The sequence below is a fragment of the Gossypium hirsutum genome, chromosome A09 (assembly GCF_007990345.1).
Source record: "Gossypium hirsutum isolate 1008001.06 chromosome A09, Gossypium_hirsutum_v2.1, whole genome shotgun sequence".
Classification (NCBI taxonomy): domain Eukaryota; kingdom Viridiplantae; phylum Streptophyta; class Magnoliopsida; order Malvales; family Malvaceae; genus Gossypium; species Gossypium hirsutum.
The window spans coordinates 57,168,646-57,187,396 of record NC_053432.1 but is presented as its reverse complement, the minus strand read 5'-3'; the positions used below and the strand labels follow the sequence as shown (position 1 = coordinate 57,187,396).

At 32.4% G+C, this 18,751-nt stretch overlaps 2 protein-coding genes across 2 annotated transcripts; one reads left to right on the top strand and one right to left on the bottom strand.

Annotated features, from left to right (window-relative positions):
- Nucleotides 1-1,548: 1,548 nt before the first annotated feature.
- LOC107888955 (glucan endo-1,3-beta-glucosidase, basic vacuolar isoform) lies at nucleotides 1,549-4,445 on the bottom strand. The gene is made up of 2 exons (XM_016813234.2): nucleotides 4,306-4,445; nucleotides 1,549-2,718 (listed from the first exon to the last, which is right to left on the bottom strand). Exons 1-2 carry the CDS (start codon nucleotides 4,376-4,378, stop codon nucleotides 1,706-1,708), a joined length of 1,086 nt encoding a protein of 361 aa, XP_016668723.1. The 5' UTR covers nucleotides 4,379-4,445; the 3' UTR covers nucleotides 1,549-1,705.
- Nucleotides 4,446-6,986: 2,541 nt separating this feature from the next.
- LOC107890012 (uncharacterized) lies at nucleotides 6,987-7,582 on the top strand. The gene is made up of 2 exons (XM_016814538.1): nucleotides 6,987-7,189; nucleotides 7,300-7,582. The coding sequence occupies exons 1-2, from the start codon at nucleotides 6,987-6,989 to the stop codon at nucleotides 7,580-7,582; spliced, it is 486 nt and encodes a 161-aa protein (XP_016670027.1).
- The last annotated feature ends 11,169 nt before the right edge of the window (nucleotides 7,583-18,751 follow it).

The window sequence follows — 18,751 nt, the reverse complement described above, 5'->3', positions numbered from 1 at the left end:
GGATAGGTAAAAAAGGGAGATGTAATGAAACTTCTCCCTCTTATTATAGGCTTTGGCAGCATACCTTACTTGTTACAATATCATGAGGGCCAAGTATTGAAACCACGACCCCTAGAGTTATAAATTTACTTAACATTCACTTGATTCGGTACTTAGAGGCTTAGTACCAAAACTTGAAATTAGGGGACTCAAATATAAAGTTTAAAACACCATAAACCACTACCAAGCACAACTAACTCACATTCTCTCATGCATAGCAAAACGAACACTTCAAAAAAAAAAGAAACTATTGAAAAATAAATGCAATATGATCATCAAACCAACCCCAATTCTTACCTTCAATAGACAAATACCAAATATAAATTTAGTGACAATTTCATGCAATGGCATCACTAGCAAACCATTTACCAAAAATCATTGAATTCAAAAGAATAACATTTTTGCATTCAAGACTATGAAAGTAATATGAAACTTAAGTATATGCATACATGACCATTGATTCCTAAGTACATTCCATTAGGACTCAAAAAAACATATTATAAATCTTAGTAATCAATGCAGGGGTGATGTGTTTTGATAGAGCAAGTTGACTTCACAAACTCAAGTAGCAATCAACGTGCAAAAACAACTATGCGTTAAGCATAAATCTTAGTAAGAAAATCAAGGAAAGTGTTCACTCACCTTTCTCCACTATGTAAAGAAGCATGGATAAATAAAAATAGAAATTACAACAACAACATTAGCAGATAAGGCACGACAATTCATTTATCAATAGTACAACCATATTGTGAAGTTTATTAATCCATAATTCACACCATCATACCAATTTAGAATTTTTTTTTTCATGAATAACCTCAGTAAAATAAGACTTGGACATTTGGGGCTCTCTCCTAAACTCCCTACATATTGAACTACAAGTGCATTCCAACCTTAACACCATACATATATCATAATAAGGGCCCATGGAATGCACCTACGTGTTGTGCCAAATGAACCATATCATATCGTCATTCCTTATCAAATCATTATTCCAAGGTGTGTCGATCGTATCTAATTATTCTACTAATTTTACAATGTCCATGCTCTTAGCAATAGTAAATTCTTACGGTATAATCTTCCATCACATTCACACATTTATTAAACATATGTGTACCATATAGTTTATTTAGCTAATCTTAAACACATTAATGTGAATCTTTAGATTCTAGTCACACAAATCATATTATAAATTATGTTGTCACATATCCATATATCATAAGAAACTTTGTCATCCCAATACAATCATATTTTCATTCTAGTGCATTACCTCTCTCGTTTAAAACTTGCACATAGTTTGACAAAGTCTTAAGTATTTCTTCTCCTCTATTTCTACCAGATAACTATTATGAAATCGAACCATATTAATAACCAATTTTTCCCATGTCATTTGTAGTTTTCATTTTTAAACATAGTATGAAAAAGGAAAAGTGAACATATCCAGGAGATTCTTACACTTCAAAACATTGTAATCTAATATGAAGGAATAGTAAAACCTCATTCAAATTAATGTAAACATTATAATATTTGAAAGCTCTTTTGATGATAAAAATACATCAAATTAACACCATGAGAGTTCCCTTATTTAAGACGAAAACACATAGGATAATAAAAAAGAAAACTCAATAAAAAGACAAAACTCCCCAAATTCCCCAAGCTTTGCAGATTTTTACATATCAGATTGAAGAGGAAATGTTGCATTATATTCCTTAGAAGCAATATGCCAATGCCTTCCCCCACCAAAATGGAGCTGATATTTTGGCTGCTTGTTTGGTGAAAATAACCCAAAGTGTCTCTCTAGCTCTGGACCCGATTTTTGGTTTTCATCAAACAAAGCAAACAAATATGTCTCTATAGCTTTTCCTGGCCTCTTTGGGGTACATTTTTGGACATGTTTAATCAAGTTCGATAGATAAGTGGCTACGTTATCAACTGACGTCCCGAACCCACCAGCTGAAGGCCATCCGCTTTCTGATACCACAACTTCAAGTCCACATTGTCCGGCTTTCTCAAGAGCCGAGTATAACGAATCCAACATTGCATCAAATAGGTTTTGGTATCCACATCCTTGATCCCATACAATAGGCGAAGGGGATGTGAAAAGAGCATACGGAAGTGAGATGTCCCTTGGATTGCCTGAATAGCTAAAGTAAGTATAAATGTTAGCAAGCAATGCTGTTCTAGCCCGTGCTAAGTGGCCTATAATAGGGTCTAGATACGACCTAACGTCCCCACGAAACGCACCAGCCGACGGAGGGTATGAGACACCAATCAAAGTCATATCGATGGCGATTGAGACCTTGATTTGACTCTCCAAACCAGCTGATCGAACTGCATTGAATACATTCACTAAGGCAGGCAACACAAATTGAGCTAATGAAGATGATGGAGGGACTTCATTCCCAACAGCAATGTATCGAAACCGGACTCTTGGCCAATAGGCTACAACATTTGATCGAACCCATGATTTTGCTTTGGAAGGGTTAGCAAGGTTTTGAAGTTGATCATTCGGAACACCTAAAATTACTTCAATGTTTGAGCCTCTAAGAGCTTGTAATGCTTGTTGATTTGGATCGTAGAGTCTCATTCGCTTGATGTTGTTTGATTTGTAAAGATTGATGACTTCCCTTGCATTTGGGAGATTGTTGCCAAGCATCCCATAGCAAACACCAATTTGTGCAACTGCATTCATTTACAACTCTTCTTATTAGTTAAAAGCTTGATAACAATTTTACAGAACAACAAATATATAGGTTTAATTTTAAATTGATCCCTCTATTTTATGAAAATCGAGAAACTAGTCCCTTAACTTTAATTTGTCCAAATTTGCTCTTCTTACTTTACAAAAAGTGAAAAGTTAGGGTGTGTTTGATAAACTATTGAAATTTTTTATTTTCAATAAAATGAATTGAAAATAAAAATTTTCAACATTTAATATTTTAAATGTGTTTGCTAATAGTTTTAATTTATTTTTTACTTAATATAAAGTTTTAAACAAAATAGTGTTGAATAAGATAAGTAGGTAGGTAGCTACTTATCACTTAATAAAGAAAATATTAAGTTTATTTTATTCTATTAAAAATTAAAATAAATTATCCTTTTAAAAAAGTGAGATATTCAAATTATTATATTTAAATTTAAAAAATTCAAAATAATATAAAATATTATATTAATAAGATTAAAATTAATAAATAAATTATTTTTAAAAAAATAAGTATTTACTTTTAATAAACAATATAATTATATTCCGTACTTATAATTTACTAATTTACTAAACAATTTTCTAATATAAATTAAGCACTTATAAAATTTAGTAGTAAAAATTCAATACTTAATTTTTCAACACCTAAATTTTCAGATTATCAAACAACACCTTAAGCCAATTATTGGCAAAAATGTAATCTTGAACTATTGATTTTTATTAATTTATTGTATATAAATTGCTGAACTATTGATTTCAAGATCAGTGATTTAATGGCAAATTTTAATAGTGTTATTAAATTGGACTAACTTTTTAATTGTCATAGAGTATGAGAACCAAACTCTAAAAGAATAAAGTATAGGGACAACTTTTTAGTTTTTGGAAAGTAGAGAGAGCAAACTCATAATTAATCCTAAATAAGCATTTACTTTCTTTTTAGCATCCTCTTCAACTTATTACTTATCCTTACTAAAATTCAAACCTTCGAAACCAAACCCTAATGGCAATATTAGGATCAACATAAAATACGCTCTTACACGTACCATACCGCTGCTCAGGTGTTTAGTAACATATAATAGAATAAAGCATGAAATTACTATGCTAGTAGAGCTCCTTCATTTGGTATTAAACCGTTATTTACATCAGACTCTTTGAATACATATATATACCGGTAAAAGTCCTATGAAGTTTTATACTAAGAGTTAAATTGCATTTTGTCCCTTCTATTCAGAAAAAGGACAAATTAATCAATATGCATTGACCCAAAGAGATCATTTTTTTTAAATTTTCATTCATTTTAACTATTAAAAATCGGTCATTGTATGTCAACATGAGGTACACATGACACACCATGTGTCATTGTCTAGTTATTTTGTCAGCCAAACCAATTTTAACAGTAAAAATAGATGAAATTTTAAACAAAAATGAACAATTTACTCGTTAATCTAACGAACAAAGAATAATTTATTTTTTTAATAGATGAGACAAAATACAATATCAATCTTAGTATATGAGTCTCCACCATAGTTTTACTCCCAACATATATATATATAAAGAAAGAAATTAACCAGTAGGATCCAGGTTTGCAGTGAGGAGCCCTAGAAGGAGCATAGCAGCCATGGATGAAGAAAAGATAGCCATCGTTTGGATAATTGGATTGTTTCCGATTTCCACATTACAAGTGAGCTACGTCTTTATATAGATACACCCACACATATATGCATTTCATTGCTTTGATATTTTATTTTTGCCTATTTTTTACTTGTATGAAATAAATAATTAAATGATTTCATGGCGGTTTTCCTTGGCGAATTTAATCCCTGCATTATCTTCCAATGATGTCCTTTTCATTTGTTTAAGGTTTTTTAATAAATTTTATTTACCGCATCAATTATTTTAAATATATAATTTTATATATTGTCAGTAAATGTTTTATTATAAATTTTTAAAAATAAATCTAACTGATTTTATTGTTAATCCCATATCATCATCTAATTAATGACAAAATATATAATATTTAATGAACTTGACTTAGCCTGACGTTGATACTTGTCCTTTGTTCATTCATTCCTTTTCTTTCTTTTTTGGTTCAGACAACAAAGTCTTCAAGTCTATCCATCCATGCATAAGAAATGTATCTACATCCCATATTTATATTTTTATACGTATATATATATATATTCATGTTGTTTAAATTTAAGAACACATTTTCGATCTTTGGAAACCGTAAAAAATGAGTCGCAATTATCTCTTTTTTTCTTTTTTGTCAATCGTTATTGTATACTATTTACTTCCGTTGAGCAAACTTATGAAATAAATATATGAGAAACGTGTAAACATTTTGGTTTTTTTTTTCCCTCAAATAATTTGTAATAAAATTCAACAACTGGCTTGTGAGATAACCAAGTCCAGAAGTCTTGTCTGAATGACTTTTTCTTTTTTTAAAAAAAGCCATTAATTATTTAGGGCTGCTTGTACCAAAAAAAAAAAAAAGAAAACTAAGGGCTGCATTTTCTTTTGCTTGACTAGTCAGTTAGGTAATGAAAAGGAAATGTCAGCATGCGGCATGTGTTGGACCACCATTACTCTCTTAATTACAACATTTTGATTAACCAAAACTGCTGCGAAAATCAACCTATGAAACACTGAAATTTAGTAACAAGGCCTTTTAGCAGCCATCTCTCTCTCTCTCTCTCTATATATATATATATGCTAAATTATTAATAGATTCCTTGAACTAGTTTACTTTTGTTATTAAGCTCCTATACCTTCATTATACCCTAAAAAGCCCTTGTTATACTTTGATTTATGTTTAAATTAACCCTTACTTAAAATGAAACATTGATTTATATTAAGCATTTCATTTAGGTGCAAATTAAAGGTTAAAAGCTTATTTGAATACAAATTAAAAGATTATGGGCTTATTAGGCTTTGGATATCAATTAAAGTAATAGAGCTTATTTGGGGTAATAAAAGTATACGTATATATCTAAATACAGTGACAAAGTTAAAAGATTTAGTATATTAACCATTAGTATATGAGATTTAATTTTTATATTTTAGTATTAATATTCAGAATTTATAATTACTCCACTTCGTAATTAACATCATCTTTAGAATTTCTAAACCTACCTCCTTACCTTGAAAAGTGCAAGCCAACCATTACGTGGCTTACCTTGCAATCCCAAGTTTTCAACTTCATACCAGCCAAGTCTTATCTTAATTATGATTGCTTTTTATTAAATTATTTGAAGTTAAAATAAATTTTAATCAAAATAATTCGCCATCATGCGCCAGTTATTGGAAATGGCTGCTTCAAATGGAAATCTCACCTACTGTTAGATCCATTCCCACTTATAAATCTATATTAATTAACTACAATTTCTTTAACCAAAGAAATATCATCCAAATCAACCAATGAAAAGATGGAATTTAGCAAATGCTCAAGGCATGTTTTAGTGTTTGGTGTATACTATTTTTCTTACTTTCATCCTTTAAAGTTTATTTGGTTGATTTCAATCTCTAACATTAGTAGATGTTTTTATTTCAGTCCTTTGGAGGTTAAATGCTAATGACCGTAACAGTCAATCATATCTTGCCATGATATCACAATAACAATTATAAAAATTATTTAAAAATAGAAATAAGTTATAAAATTACAATATATATTTACCATTTAAAAAAATATTTAGAAATTTTAACATTTTAAAATTTTATAAATCACAATTACTAGAACTTAGAACATTGATTATTGTCTCTTTGAAAGATACCACCTACAATAATTGTTTTATGATTCAATCAACTGGAATTTATAATTAATATGTTTTTTAGGTGATAAATTTGGATAATTTTTTCAAATTATTTAAATAATATTTTTAATTATTCTAAATATTTTTTTACCTCAAAACAAATTATTTGTCTCTAGACCTATATCTTAATAACTTTTTTTATTCTAAATATATTGTTGAGTGTTTGGCCATTCTAAATATTTTTTTTTACAAAATAAAAAGAGCATGTGCATGATGAGGACAAAGGAAACTTACTCCACGCATTAAATAGGGAACCAAGTTAAATAAACATGCTGCTAGTAACACCAGTTAAGTACTAAAAATTAATGTATTTAAAATATTAAAAAATTGATAATATAAAAATTTATTCAATTTTTATTAAAATATTTTTAGAATACAATTTTTTACAGTTGAAAGTGTTGTACCCTTTGTGTTGGACTGAGTTGGGTGAGAGGCAGATCATGGGTCCTGAGTTGGTTTCTGAGACTGAGGACAAGGTTAGACTGATTCGAGATCATCTTAAGGCAGTTTCTGATAGACAGAAGTGTTATTCGGATTTGAAAAGGAGAGATATCGAGTTTTCTGTGGGTGATCAAGTATTTCTTGAGGTATCTTTGGAAAAGAAAGTTCTTTTGTTTGGACGTAAAGGCAAGTTAAGCTCTAGGTTCATTGGACCTTATCAGAATAAAAAACATGTGGGTCAATCGCCTATCAACTAGAGGTACCTCTGAAGTTAGATAGTATTCACAATGTATTCCACATCTCTTTATTAAGACGATATCGGTCTAATCCGTCTCATCTTTTATCTATTGAGGAAATTGAGGTAAGACCATATTTGACCTTCGAGGAGAAGCTGGTTCAGATTCTGGATCGAGAGGTTAAGGTCTTGAGGAGGAAGACCATTCCTTTGGTTAAGGTTCTATGGCGGAATTATGGCATTGAGGAAGCCACTTGGGAACCTGAGGACTCAATTCGACAGCAATACCTACATCTGTTTGAACCAGGTAAAATTTTGAGGCTGAAATTTCTTTTAAAGAGGAAAGTTGTAATGCCCTAAAATTTTGAATATTTGGTTTGTTAAATTTTGACATAGTTAAGTATATGCTTCAATGTTAAGGGCCTTGAATGTCTATTTGAGGTCATGGATTTAAATCCTACTTTTGGGAAAATTCAGTTATTTTTGTTCCTAGCCCTATCTTTGTTTATGTAATACCCCTACCCATATTCATTGCCGGAATAGGGTACAAGGCATTACCGGAGTTTACGAATTAATTTTTTTTTTATATTCAATATAGCCCCTTTATAAATATCTAACCTTCCCTACAATATTAAATCGAGACCAATCCACATCAACCAGATCAATTCAACATATTTTCAAGATAAATTCATGCATATTTATAAGATAACGTCATCACATATCTAAAACCAGGTTTGTTAACCATACTAATGGCTAACTTTACATTCATTTCACGTTAACATTTACTTTGTTAGCTTATACATGCCATTGATTTCCAAAATAAAGTTTCTTTATATACCGAAATCCTGAGGTTGACAGTGTGATGTGTCTCCGACCAAATCCGATAAAACAGGGAAAAAGGAAACAGGGTAAACTTCGTGCTTAGTAAGCTCATGTAACAAGAATTATACTTACCTAATATTTTCAATACAATACAATAAACATCCATATATTCATTCAATGCATTATTACCCTAATATGCACAAACTCAACATTCAAGTTAGTACAATAATTTCCATGTACCAATAATATATACCATGATTGATGAGCTCATCAATATCATAATTTCCATTTCCTTGTTATTTTTTTATACTTATCCCGTTGAATTTATCGGAATTTCGATGGATTTTCAGAGGTACACTTTTAGTATACAATTCTGGGTCCGTCAATTCATATTCATGTGCGCACATTTCTATTTCAGAGAGCACACTCCCGCGAACCTCAACCTTGCAGCAGGATTACCAGTCCAGGCTAAATCCCCTGCAATATAAACTCATAGAGTATTGTCGGGATTACCAGTCCAGGCTAAATCCCCTGCAACGACAATTACTCTAATGAGCTTGGATCTGAATTACCAGTCCAGGCTAAATTCAGACCCTAATTCGGATTACCCATCCGGGCTAAATCCATTTTACACATATTCTTCGGGAGGGCTATATCAGGATAGGATCACCCGTCCGGGCTAGATCCTTTTTACCGTCAATTCCTTTTCAGAGATCCATCGAATTTTCCTTTTATTCAACCGAGATTTCTTCCCATTTTATAAAATATATCAATGTTTCATAAATTTTCATACAATGAACATTCAAATCATATTCACATCAATAACATACAATCTCAAGCATTTAAGAATATAATTCAAGTTACACGAACTTACCTTGATACTTGTTTGTAAATAATAAAAATCTACTAATCCCGAAATTTTTCCTTTCCTCGATCTAGCTTCATATTTGAATCTTCTGGATCTAAATAAATAAATTTAATTATCAATTTAATACATTTCATGTTCATATGCAACATTCTCTATAATTCAACTATTATTTATAGTTCATTCAAAGCTGTCTACTTGAGTCATAGTCACTAAATTATTTATAACTTGAGCTACGGAACTCCAAATTAAGATACGTTAATTTTCCCTGAAACTAGACTCATATATCTTTTTACCATAAAATTTTCATAATTTTTGGTTTATCCAATAAGTACAGTTTATTCTTTAAAGTCACCCCTGTTCTGCTGTCGACAGTTCTGACCCTTCTTCACTAAAACTTAATTATCTCTTCATACAGAATTCAAATAATGTTCTCGTTTGTTTCTATTAAAAATAGACTCATTAAGGATTCTATACATATAAATTTAAGCCCGTAATTGTTTTTCTTAAATTTTTTATTATTTTTCAAAGTCAGAATAGGGGAACCCGAATTCATTCTGACCTTGTCTCACAAAATTCATTATATCTCAAAATTTACAAATCCATTGCTTATACTATTTCTTCTATGAGAAACTAGACTCAATAAGCTTTAATTCCATATTTTTTTTCATCTTCTAATTCGATTTCTACAATTTATGGTAATTTTTCAAAGTTAGTCTACTGCTGCTGTCCAAACTGTTTTTGTGCAAGCTGTTTATTACCATTTTTCCCCTAAGCTTTTAATAAATGATAATTTCGTCCCTACTCAATTAGCCTCTCAATTGAGCTGATTTTTCTCAATTAACATTTTATTCTATCACCTTAAACTAGTTTACAACCTTTAGGAATCATAATTTCAGCAATAGACTTTAATTCCAATCATTTTCACAATTAGGTCCTAAAAATCAATTTCTATTGAAATTACCTAATAAAATCATCTCATAAACAAATTAAAGCTTTAATTTCATTCTATTTCATCATAAACTTACAGAAATCAACCATGGTGACTTTAAATTTCATCCATGAAATCAAAAACTAATGAATTTAATAGTAGGACCTAGTTGTAAAAGTTTTAGAAACACAAAAATTACAAGAAAAAGGCAAGGATTAACTCACTTGGTGCACAAATTATGAAATACCAGCTTAGAGAACCCTCCTATGGCGTTTTTAGCTGCTGGAATTGAAGAGAAATGAAGAGAAATCTAGATATTTCCTATTTAGTCCTAGTTTTATTTAGTTAATTTTGCAATATTCCAATTTTACCCTTAATTTATCAATTTTTCTGCTGATTTAATACCCTTGCCGTCCAGCCCAAATAACTTTTGGGTCTAATTGCCTTTTAAATCCTTTCTCATTAGACTTTTAAGCTATTTAATCATTCTAGCAACTTTTACACCTATTACAATTTAGTCCTTTTCATTTAATTGACTACCCAAACATTAAAATTTCCTAACGAAATTTTAATACCACATTAATAACATTTCATAAATATTTATAAAATTATTTTTGACTCGGTTTTGCGAGATAGAGGTCTCGATACCTTGTTTTTACCCAATTTCTTCAATAATTTCTTTTTCTATCTAATCACTAAATTGGTAAAATTTTTCTATCAATATTTTCATACGATTTTCCTATCATATCAATTTTCAAGCAAAAATATTGAAATAAATTTCTCTTTAAATCGGATCTATGGTTACGAAACCATTGTTCCGATAACCTTGAATTTAGGTCATTACAGTTTATATGACTTAAATACTATTTTCGCTCAATTTGTGATAGAATGAGTCTGTCGGTTTAGTGGTAAGTTGTTAGCTTATCTTATGGTCATGTATTTGAATTCTTGCGTGAGCAAATAGGTAATATTTTTGCTATTTATGTTTGAGCTGCCCAAGTGATGAAGTTTGGATGTGTTTCTAATTTTGTAGGAAATCTGATGGAATAGGGTACCTAGTTTAGTTGGGGAAGTGGTTGGTTGTTTTTTTTTTAAAATATATTTTTATTTGGAAAATCCTAAAATTTTCTCCCTTTTTTCCTACGTATGATATCTCTTTCCTTTCCCTTTCTTCATTTTTTTTTATTTCTTTCTTTGGCCACATTAATTCCCTTCTTGTTCCCTCCTTTTTGCTTTTGTTTCTGTAACACCCCAAACCCAACCTAGAAGTTTAGACCGAATTCGAAATGCTATATTGATCACCAAAGTGATCGTGAGAAAATCTTACAAAAACCAGTCACTCTTAATTCAATTTCTAAAAACATTAATATCAAGTATTTAAAACCGGAATAATAAAACAATTAAGTCTTAAAGCCAAAATAGTACCACAGAATTAAAACTTTACATTTCAACTGAATAACAAAATAAAAATTTGAAATCACAAACTAATGGTTTATACTGACTGAGTCCTCCGTGTACCGAGCCCAGCATCCAAAATTCTGAAGTGTATTTGAAAGGGGAAACATAAGTGGGGGTAAGCTATACGAGCTTAGTGTGAGATTAAACCAACTAGCTACCAAAGCAGAAACAGATACAGTAAACCTGAAAACAATTCAGTAACGGACCATACTTACAGAGCGACTATAACAAAACAGACCATATGTAACTTTACAGTCATATGACTTTGTTAGACCAAATAATGGTAATTCTCATTAGTCACAAACTGGGGCTAAGCCCTTTTCCAGACTCAGAATCGGTTGGGCCTTAGCCTATCATACAAGGTTCATTTAGACATGAGTGTCTTTCATTCAAATAATACAATCAGACTTCTCAGTCAATTAGACAGTCAAATATTTCAGTCAAATAGTCAAACAGATACTGCAGTCACAGAATCACACTGATGCATATGAGTGCAAATGAGTTATAAAATAACCCACCCATCCAACCAACACACCATATCCGTCCAACCCTACCCATCCTGTGGGGATTTAATCGACCCACCCATCCCTACACTCCGAACAGGACCACGAAAAGCCCATCTAACCTTATACACCACAGAACGTTATCCCGGGTTACTCAGCAACGATGATAATCAATATTTTCCTCGACCCTCAGGGAATTGGGACCGCCCACGACCCTCTGGGTATTAGGGGCTATCAAAATGCAGATAAACTGCCAATCGTAAATCTCCCTTCTCTTCAACATCCCACCTCAAAAGCTTTGTATGTAGATGTATGTATGCGAATGCCCCAACTCAGAATAGCAGTTCCAGACATTTAATCAGAATAACCATTCACATTTAGTCAGTCAATATAGAATCAGACATGTGCACACACTCATAACTCGAATTCAGTATCAAGCTTGTCACACAACCAATCACATATGACACACATCTCAAGTCCAGATCAGAGTCATAATTACCCTCAATAAAGCTCAGTCGAGGGTTGGCACCCATAGAGTCACAATTACACCTAAATCAACATAATACAATAATTTCGCAAGTTAGCACCACATGGCCGTGTGCCCCAGCCGTATAGAATTTTCCAGGCCGTGTGGCAGTCTACAATCCCATGTAGAGGCCTCACGCACCCGTGTGAAAGCCCCACACGCCCGTGTGAATGGGGCACACGCCCATGTGAGCAGCCCGTGTAACTCACTGTCCAAAATTGTTAAAAATTAAGAACAGAAGAGATACGGTTGTGTGGAGTTCTCACACGCCCGTGTAGGACACATGCCCGTATGGCCTCAAAAATCACCGAAGACCTTAATTCCCAAACCCACACGCCCGTGTACTCAAGGGATACAACCGTGTAAAGGAAATTCAACAAAAATCCCCAAATCACACTCAAATTTTATCCGGAACCCTAATTTTTAAATCCACATGACCGTGTGCCATGGCACACGCCTGTGTAGCTGTTGGAGAGGTCACGAAACCACCCCAAAATAGCCCCAAAACCATCATTTTAGCCACCAAAATTGTCCCTAACCTTTTCCCTATCAATAACCACCAAAAAGTGACAATTTCTCATCACTTCCATCGACTAAAAACCCAAAATCAATGGGTTAGCATTCAATCAAGAAAAGCCGAAAACAAATGTTCGCAAACAAAATAAACAGAAAAGGAAACTATAAACAAGGTTCAAATTCCACACTTGATATGTGGTCGAAGATGATGACAGAGTAGCGAAATTCCACAATCAGTCAACAACCACTTTCATAGAAAACAAAGAGAGCCAAAAAGAGAAAACTAAAGAAGAAGAACAAAAAAAAAGAAAAGAACGTGAAAAAACAGAAAAAAGCAAAATAAAAACAAAAACATATAATAATGATAATAATAATAATAAACCCATAAAAAATAATTATTTAACTTAAAAATAAAAAGAAATAAATAAAATGTTTTTCCAAAATACCCATACAGAGACTCGAACTCAGAACCTTAAAGAATGCTAACACTCACTCAACCACCAAACCAGCAAGCCTATTCTGCCACTTAAATGCGCAGCCGAACTCATACGTGCAGTCTCCTCACTGTCCCTATGCTCAAATCTCAAAACTTTTGGGCCCAAAGTTTAGGGCGTTACAGTTTCTTTTTTTTTTATTCTCTTTCTCTACATAATTGACTTGTGCTCCTATCGAGTAAGTGGTTATAGTTATGGTGTTTAAGGTGTATAGTTTTCTCAATTGGTTTGGTGAGATATCTTTTCAGGTTAATTGTTTAAGTGAGTTTTGATTGTTGGTTTTTCTTATAGGAGAGGAACGGTTAACATTCAACGATCCTCCAGTGATTTAAGTTTGTGTGCTACTGTTTACATACAAGGGTAAGCGTTTAGTACTGATATGTGGTTCTTTGGGTTATTCATATATGGGTTTGATTGATATTTTAGGAAAATTGAGGACGATGTCCTCTTAATCGATATATTATCATTGTTAATTTAGTGAATTAATTAACGTTTTTAGGTTCTAAAAGTCTCGTGGGTGTTTTTGCATAAAAAAGTCAAGGTGTGTAACAAACACTCAAAAAAAACGCAAACAGTTAAAAGCCGAAAAACTAGACTATCGTTGCCACACGATGGTGTGCCAGGCCATGTGCCACACCATCTGAGCCACACGGTTTGGGTCGATTAGTTCATGTGGGCTATACTGGCGTATGGGCCCAATTTCTGAAATTTTTCCCTAAGGTCGTATTCTTTGTGCAAATAGAATGGTAGACCTTCCGTAGGGTCCGTATGGTACAAATTTGTCTACTACTCATGAATTCTGGTGTTTTGTTAGTGTTAAATACGATATGTACGCATGATTAGTATGTTATACATGATAGCATGATTTGTTATGTTCTAAATATGATCTGAATCTGATATGAAAAACATGTATGTCATACACATATGTGATATTTGTCTAGTTTTGCATATGTATTAGGGTAGGAGATATGCTTATGGAGGAAATGAAGGAAGTTTAATTTATTTGCCTAGTTTGGTGGCTCAGCCACGTATATCTGTATTTGGTGGTATATCACCTATTAATCTAGCAGTTAGGTTGCAAATATTCTAGAAAGTGCCATACAAACACTAAATGGTGCATAGGGCTGGTTTGGTATTTAATACCCTAATTGGTGTGTAGGGATGGTCGAAGATGGTGTGTAGCAGATGGGGGCAAGAATTTAATCTGTATCTGATATGCATCTAATTCTATTTTTTGTTTATGAAATCCTTCTGATTGGTATCTGAATGCATGTCTAGAATTGTATATGCTATTTAAATTACAGTTAATTTTTGCTATTTAGAACTTGGTTTATTCTGTTTTGGTATTTTGGACTATCTCAGACAATTGGGACTATTTTTGTTTTGGACTTTTATTTTTTTGTTTTAAATTGTTTAATCGTTTTAAAACCATAACTACACTATCAGCATCGTTGGATTTTCAAAAATTCAAACGACGTTTTCCAAACTGAATTTAACTAAAAGTTCCGCTGCAAACATAAGCGTTTTATAAATATAATAAAATAGAAAAGAATTAACGAATTAAGTAAGGAAAACATTTTCATTTAAGAAAAATTGAAATTATTTTTATCAAAAGCTTGCACTATTTCTACAAGCGCAAAAGATTTCTAAATTTTCAAAGTGAATCATGGTAACTTCTTTAGATCTGGCTATATCGTCTAAGCCAGGTTTGGGGTGTTACACTTATATTTTTTAAATTTTATATATTATTATTTCTTGTCAACAATTTTTTATATATTCTTTGAATTTTTTAGAATTAGGATCAAATTGAGACCATTTGTAAACTTTGAGGGTTATTTTTAAAAAATTATGAGTAACTTGATATAATATATAAAAGTTGAGGGCTAAGTTTTTTGTTATACTGGTTTTTTAACTACCACATCAACTTGTTATTTGTGATTTTAATAGGAATTATCAAAATGACCGAACTATGTAGCATGAGTGCTTAAATTACAAACTTTTTATTTTAGGTGCCTAAAATGAAAATTTTTAATAATTGAGTGACTATTTGTATAGTTTACCCTACACTACTAGGATGCTAGTGTTGTACATAATTTAAGTGAACTATAATATATTGCCCTTTTAGACCTTAAAAACCTTCCTTAGAGTGTAACCCAAACTTATTTAGGGTTTTCTACCAAGATAAGACACATTAGAATATTTAACTCAGGCCTCATTGCCATAGATATCAATATCATAAGCAAATGTATTAATACTTGCAAAGTACGAATCTAAATGAACTTTTGAGAACATTATGGTATCGATATCCTTGGTTTCAGTATTGATACTTGATATATATGTACCGATACCTCTAATAAAAGGTATCGATACAACAAAGCAACAAACCCAAAATAGAAAAACATGGGTGTCTAGTCTCGATATACAAGCTCTAGGTATTAATACGTCAAGCTATTAGGTATCGATACCCCACACATGTGTTCCAGAGTTAAGTTAATTTTAATTAGCCAAGCCTAAGCAACAGTCGGTACTTATATATTAATCCTTTATCGAACATCATGTTTGGTTTAATCAGATATAACCATTATTTTGATGATATTATCGAGATGCCCTAAAGCATTAGGTGAAATACCACTAAATCATGATCATATCGCCTATCTGGATTAGGGTTGTTACAAAATGTCATTGATTAAACAGTGGCTTATACGAGAGTTTAGGAATGAAGGACTTAAAAGAAAACTAATTGTGTTCTAAGCATTCGAGTCTTCAAAAGATTGAAAAAAACATAATGATAGTTTGTCCCAATAGTCATGTCGTAGTAAAGTTCTGAGAAATGTTTGTGAAGTAAATTGCTTCTTCTTTTTTCCTATTTTTCTTTTTTTTTTGCTCAGTCAAGAAAAATAATGTAAAACCGATAAAAACATTGGAACCACCAACATCTTTCAAGGAAAACATGAATACAATAGTATTGCTACTGACAACCAAAGACAAAATCCTACACATAACTAGAACTATTATGCATTAAACAAGATTCACCACCAAGCTTTTAAAAACAAAAGATCTCGATATACCAGCTTTTGCCAAAGCATCCTCCATTCCATTACCTTGCTTTGAATATCTACAAACTAAAATTGAGCCAACTGGTTACTGCCACAGTCAATATCCCCAAACAATTTTCGTAACAACCACAATCTATAATTCCTATTCATCAACCATTCCAAAGCTACACTCGAGCAAAATTTGATGACTAAATGTACATGCGCCTTCTGACATGACCCAATATACATATCCACAGCTATTTTAATTGCCATTATCTCTGTCTTTTTTGATCCCTTATCTTCAGTCCTCCCCGATAATAACGCACAAGCCACTCATTTATCATCTTTCAAAACCCCACCACAACCCACTTCATCCTTCAAAGCAAGACAGTCTACATGCACCGCCCTTACCCATATCAAAGACCTCATTTTAAAGTTGTACAACTTTGAAACTAGATTCATCAATGTTTTGTCGGCAACTTTATCATTCCGAGCTAACCACACGGTCCAACATGACGCCAAAATTGCAATCAATCATAAACTTTTTGAAACCCTGTGAATTTCACATCCCAACATAGGGAGAAAAAAACTTCTTTCTCTCTTGTTTCCTACTGTATTAAAATCACCCCCATATCCATGGGCAGACATACATACCTTTCAGAACTTCTATTCCTCTCGTAAAGATTTTTTATTCAAAATCCCATAAGGTGAAAAATCATTAATCAAGGTTGCATCCAAATCTTCTTTAATCCATTTTCCTTCCACAAAAATTTTTAGAAAGGTAACAACCTACTTCAATCATTACTTTGTCCCATATTGTTATTACCCCTCTAGAATTTCCTACAGCAGTCAAAAATCAAAAGTCAAAATTAAAAATTATCGTCACTCCACACCTTCCTAATTATGTCCTCAATAACCATTACTATCTTTGATTCATGAATGAAACACAAATCCACTCTACCTTTACAAATTACTCCTTTAACACAGCTTTTTTTCATATCCAAGGACATGCCCCTAATGTTCCACAACAAAACCCTCATTCTTAACCCCCAAAAACCTCCCATACACAATATAAAATTATAATTACAATTGGTACTAACCTACATAATAACCTATAGACCCCCGCTCTTTCCTTTGTTGCTCTGATCTGCCTCTCTTTTAGTCTCATAATCTCATCCACAACTTCTCATTCATTGCCTCTATCACTGAATCCAAGTTTTTTTCCCACTTCTCATACATTCCTGGCCTCCCAAAGAATCACTCTCTTTCTATTGTTGATGTCAAAGTTTGAGAGAAAAGCGTTAACTATGACCTCATCTCTGCACGCGATTCCTTTTCTTTTTTGCTTTCTCAACGCCCAATCTCTCTTTTTCTTCTCCACTACAGAAAGGATTCTATCTTGAATTACATACATCGATCTAATCTTTTAACCATGGTTTTTTTATTTCTTCTGATTAAGAAAAATTAGAGATTCCTCCTCTAAAACCCTTTTTTTCTATTTGTTTCTCCCCTACTAAAACTCCCGATCTTTCAATAATGATACTACAATTCTGACTCTTTGGAATTGCCCATCTATAAGCCTAAATCTACCACCAGGCCCACACCCTCCTCAATTTCTCTATGCTCATCTTGGGCTCTCTCTATATTTTCCAGTCCTAATTCAACTACTGAAAAGCCTATGTTACTTACATCTTCCATGGCCCAATTGCTATACCCACTTTTATCCTTCTCTTCCAACTTAGGTTCGGCCCTCCTTCCACTCAATTGTTCCTCTTCCAACTTTAATGTATTTTGTAATGTGTTCTGACATCCATCGTTACCGTTTGATTTTTCAAAGATAAACATATTAATTTCTTCATCTTCCTAACGTTGCCTCTCCTTTGATTTTTCGATCCAGGTCTCATCGCCAATTCAAACTCTGATACAAATGTGTATTCCCTATCTTGTACTGATTTCTCTTTTTCTCTTCCTTTCACGCCATGGTCTCTACTGTTATCACCTAACGATTCTGATAAACCCATTTCAAAAACTTTTATAGGAAAATTTAGCTTCCCCACCTCTATATAGATTAGCTTATCTATTATTTTTGGCTGATTGATTGATACCAACATTTATATTTTATCGTAACTTTTAACCGATGTAGAATTCTCACCAAGAGAGATTAACTCTCTCTATACACCAGCTATCCTTTTGAAAGAAGTATAGTTCTAATAGTGTAGGGGGATGCATACGCTTTAATCTACAACACTCTTTCCTCTACCATTGTTTTCTTCGACTAAGGTTCAATGTTGATAAAAAATCTCTCTCAAGTACGCCCAATCATCCTGTTTCAATACATTGAACAATTCTACGTTTGGTTCAATCAAAAAGTGCCTTAAT

Bases quoted from the DNA above. Each gene is read 5' to 3' on its own strand.
- LOC107888955 (XM_016813234.2), bottom strand. From the start codon at position 4,378: ATGGCTATCTTTTCTTCATCCATGGCTGCTATGCTCCTTCTAGGGCTC. The intron at 2,719-4,305 runs GTTAATTTCTTT...AAATGAATGCAG, and splicing joins TGCAAACCTGGATCCTACTG to TTGCACAAATTGGTGTTTGC.
- LOC107890012 (XM_016814538.1), top strand. From the start codon at position 6,987: ATGGGTCCTGAGTTGGTTTCTGAGACTGAGGACAAGGTTAGACTGATT. The intron at 7,190-7,299 runs GTTCATTGGACC...CTCTTTATTAAG, and splicing joins AAAGGCAAGTTAAGCTCTAG to ACGATATCGGTCTAATCCGT.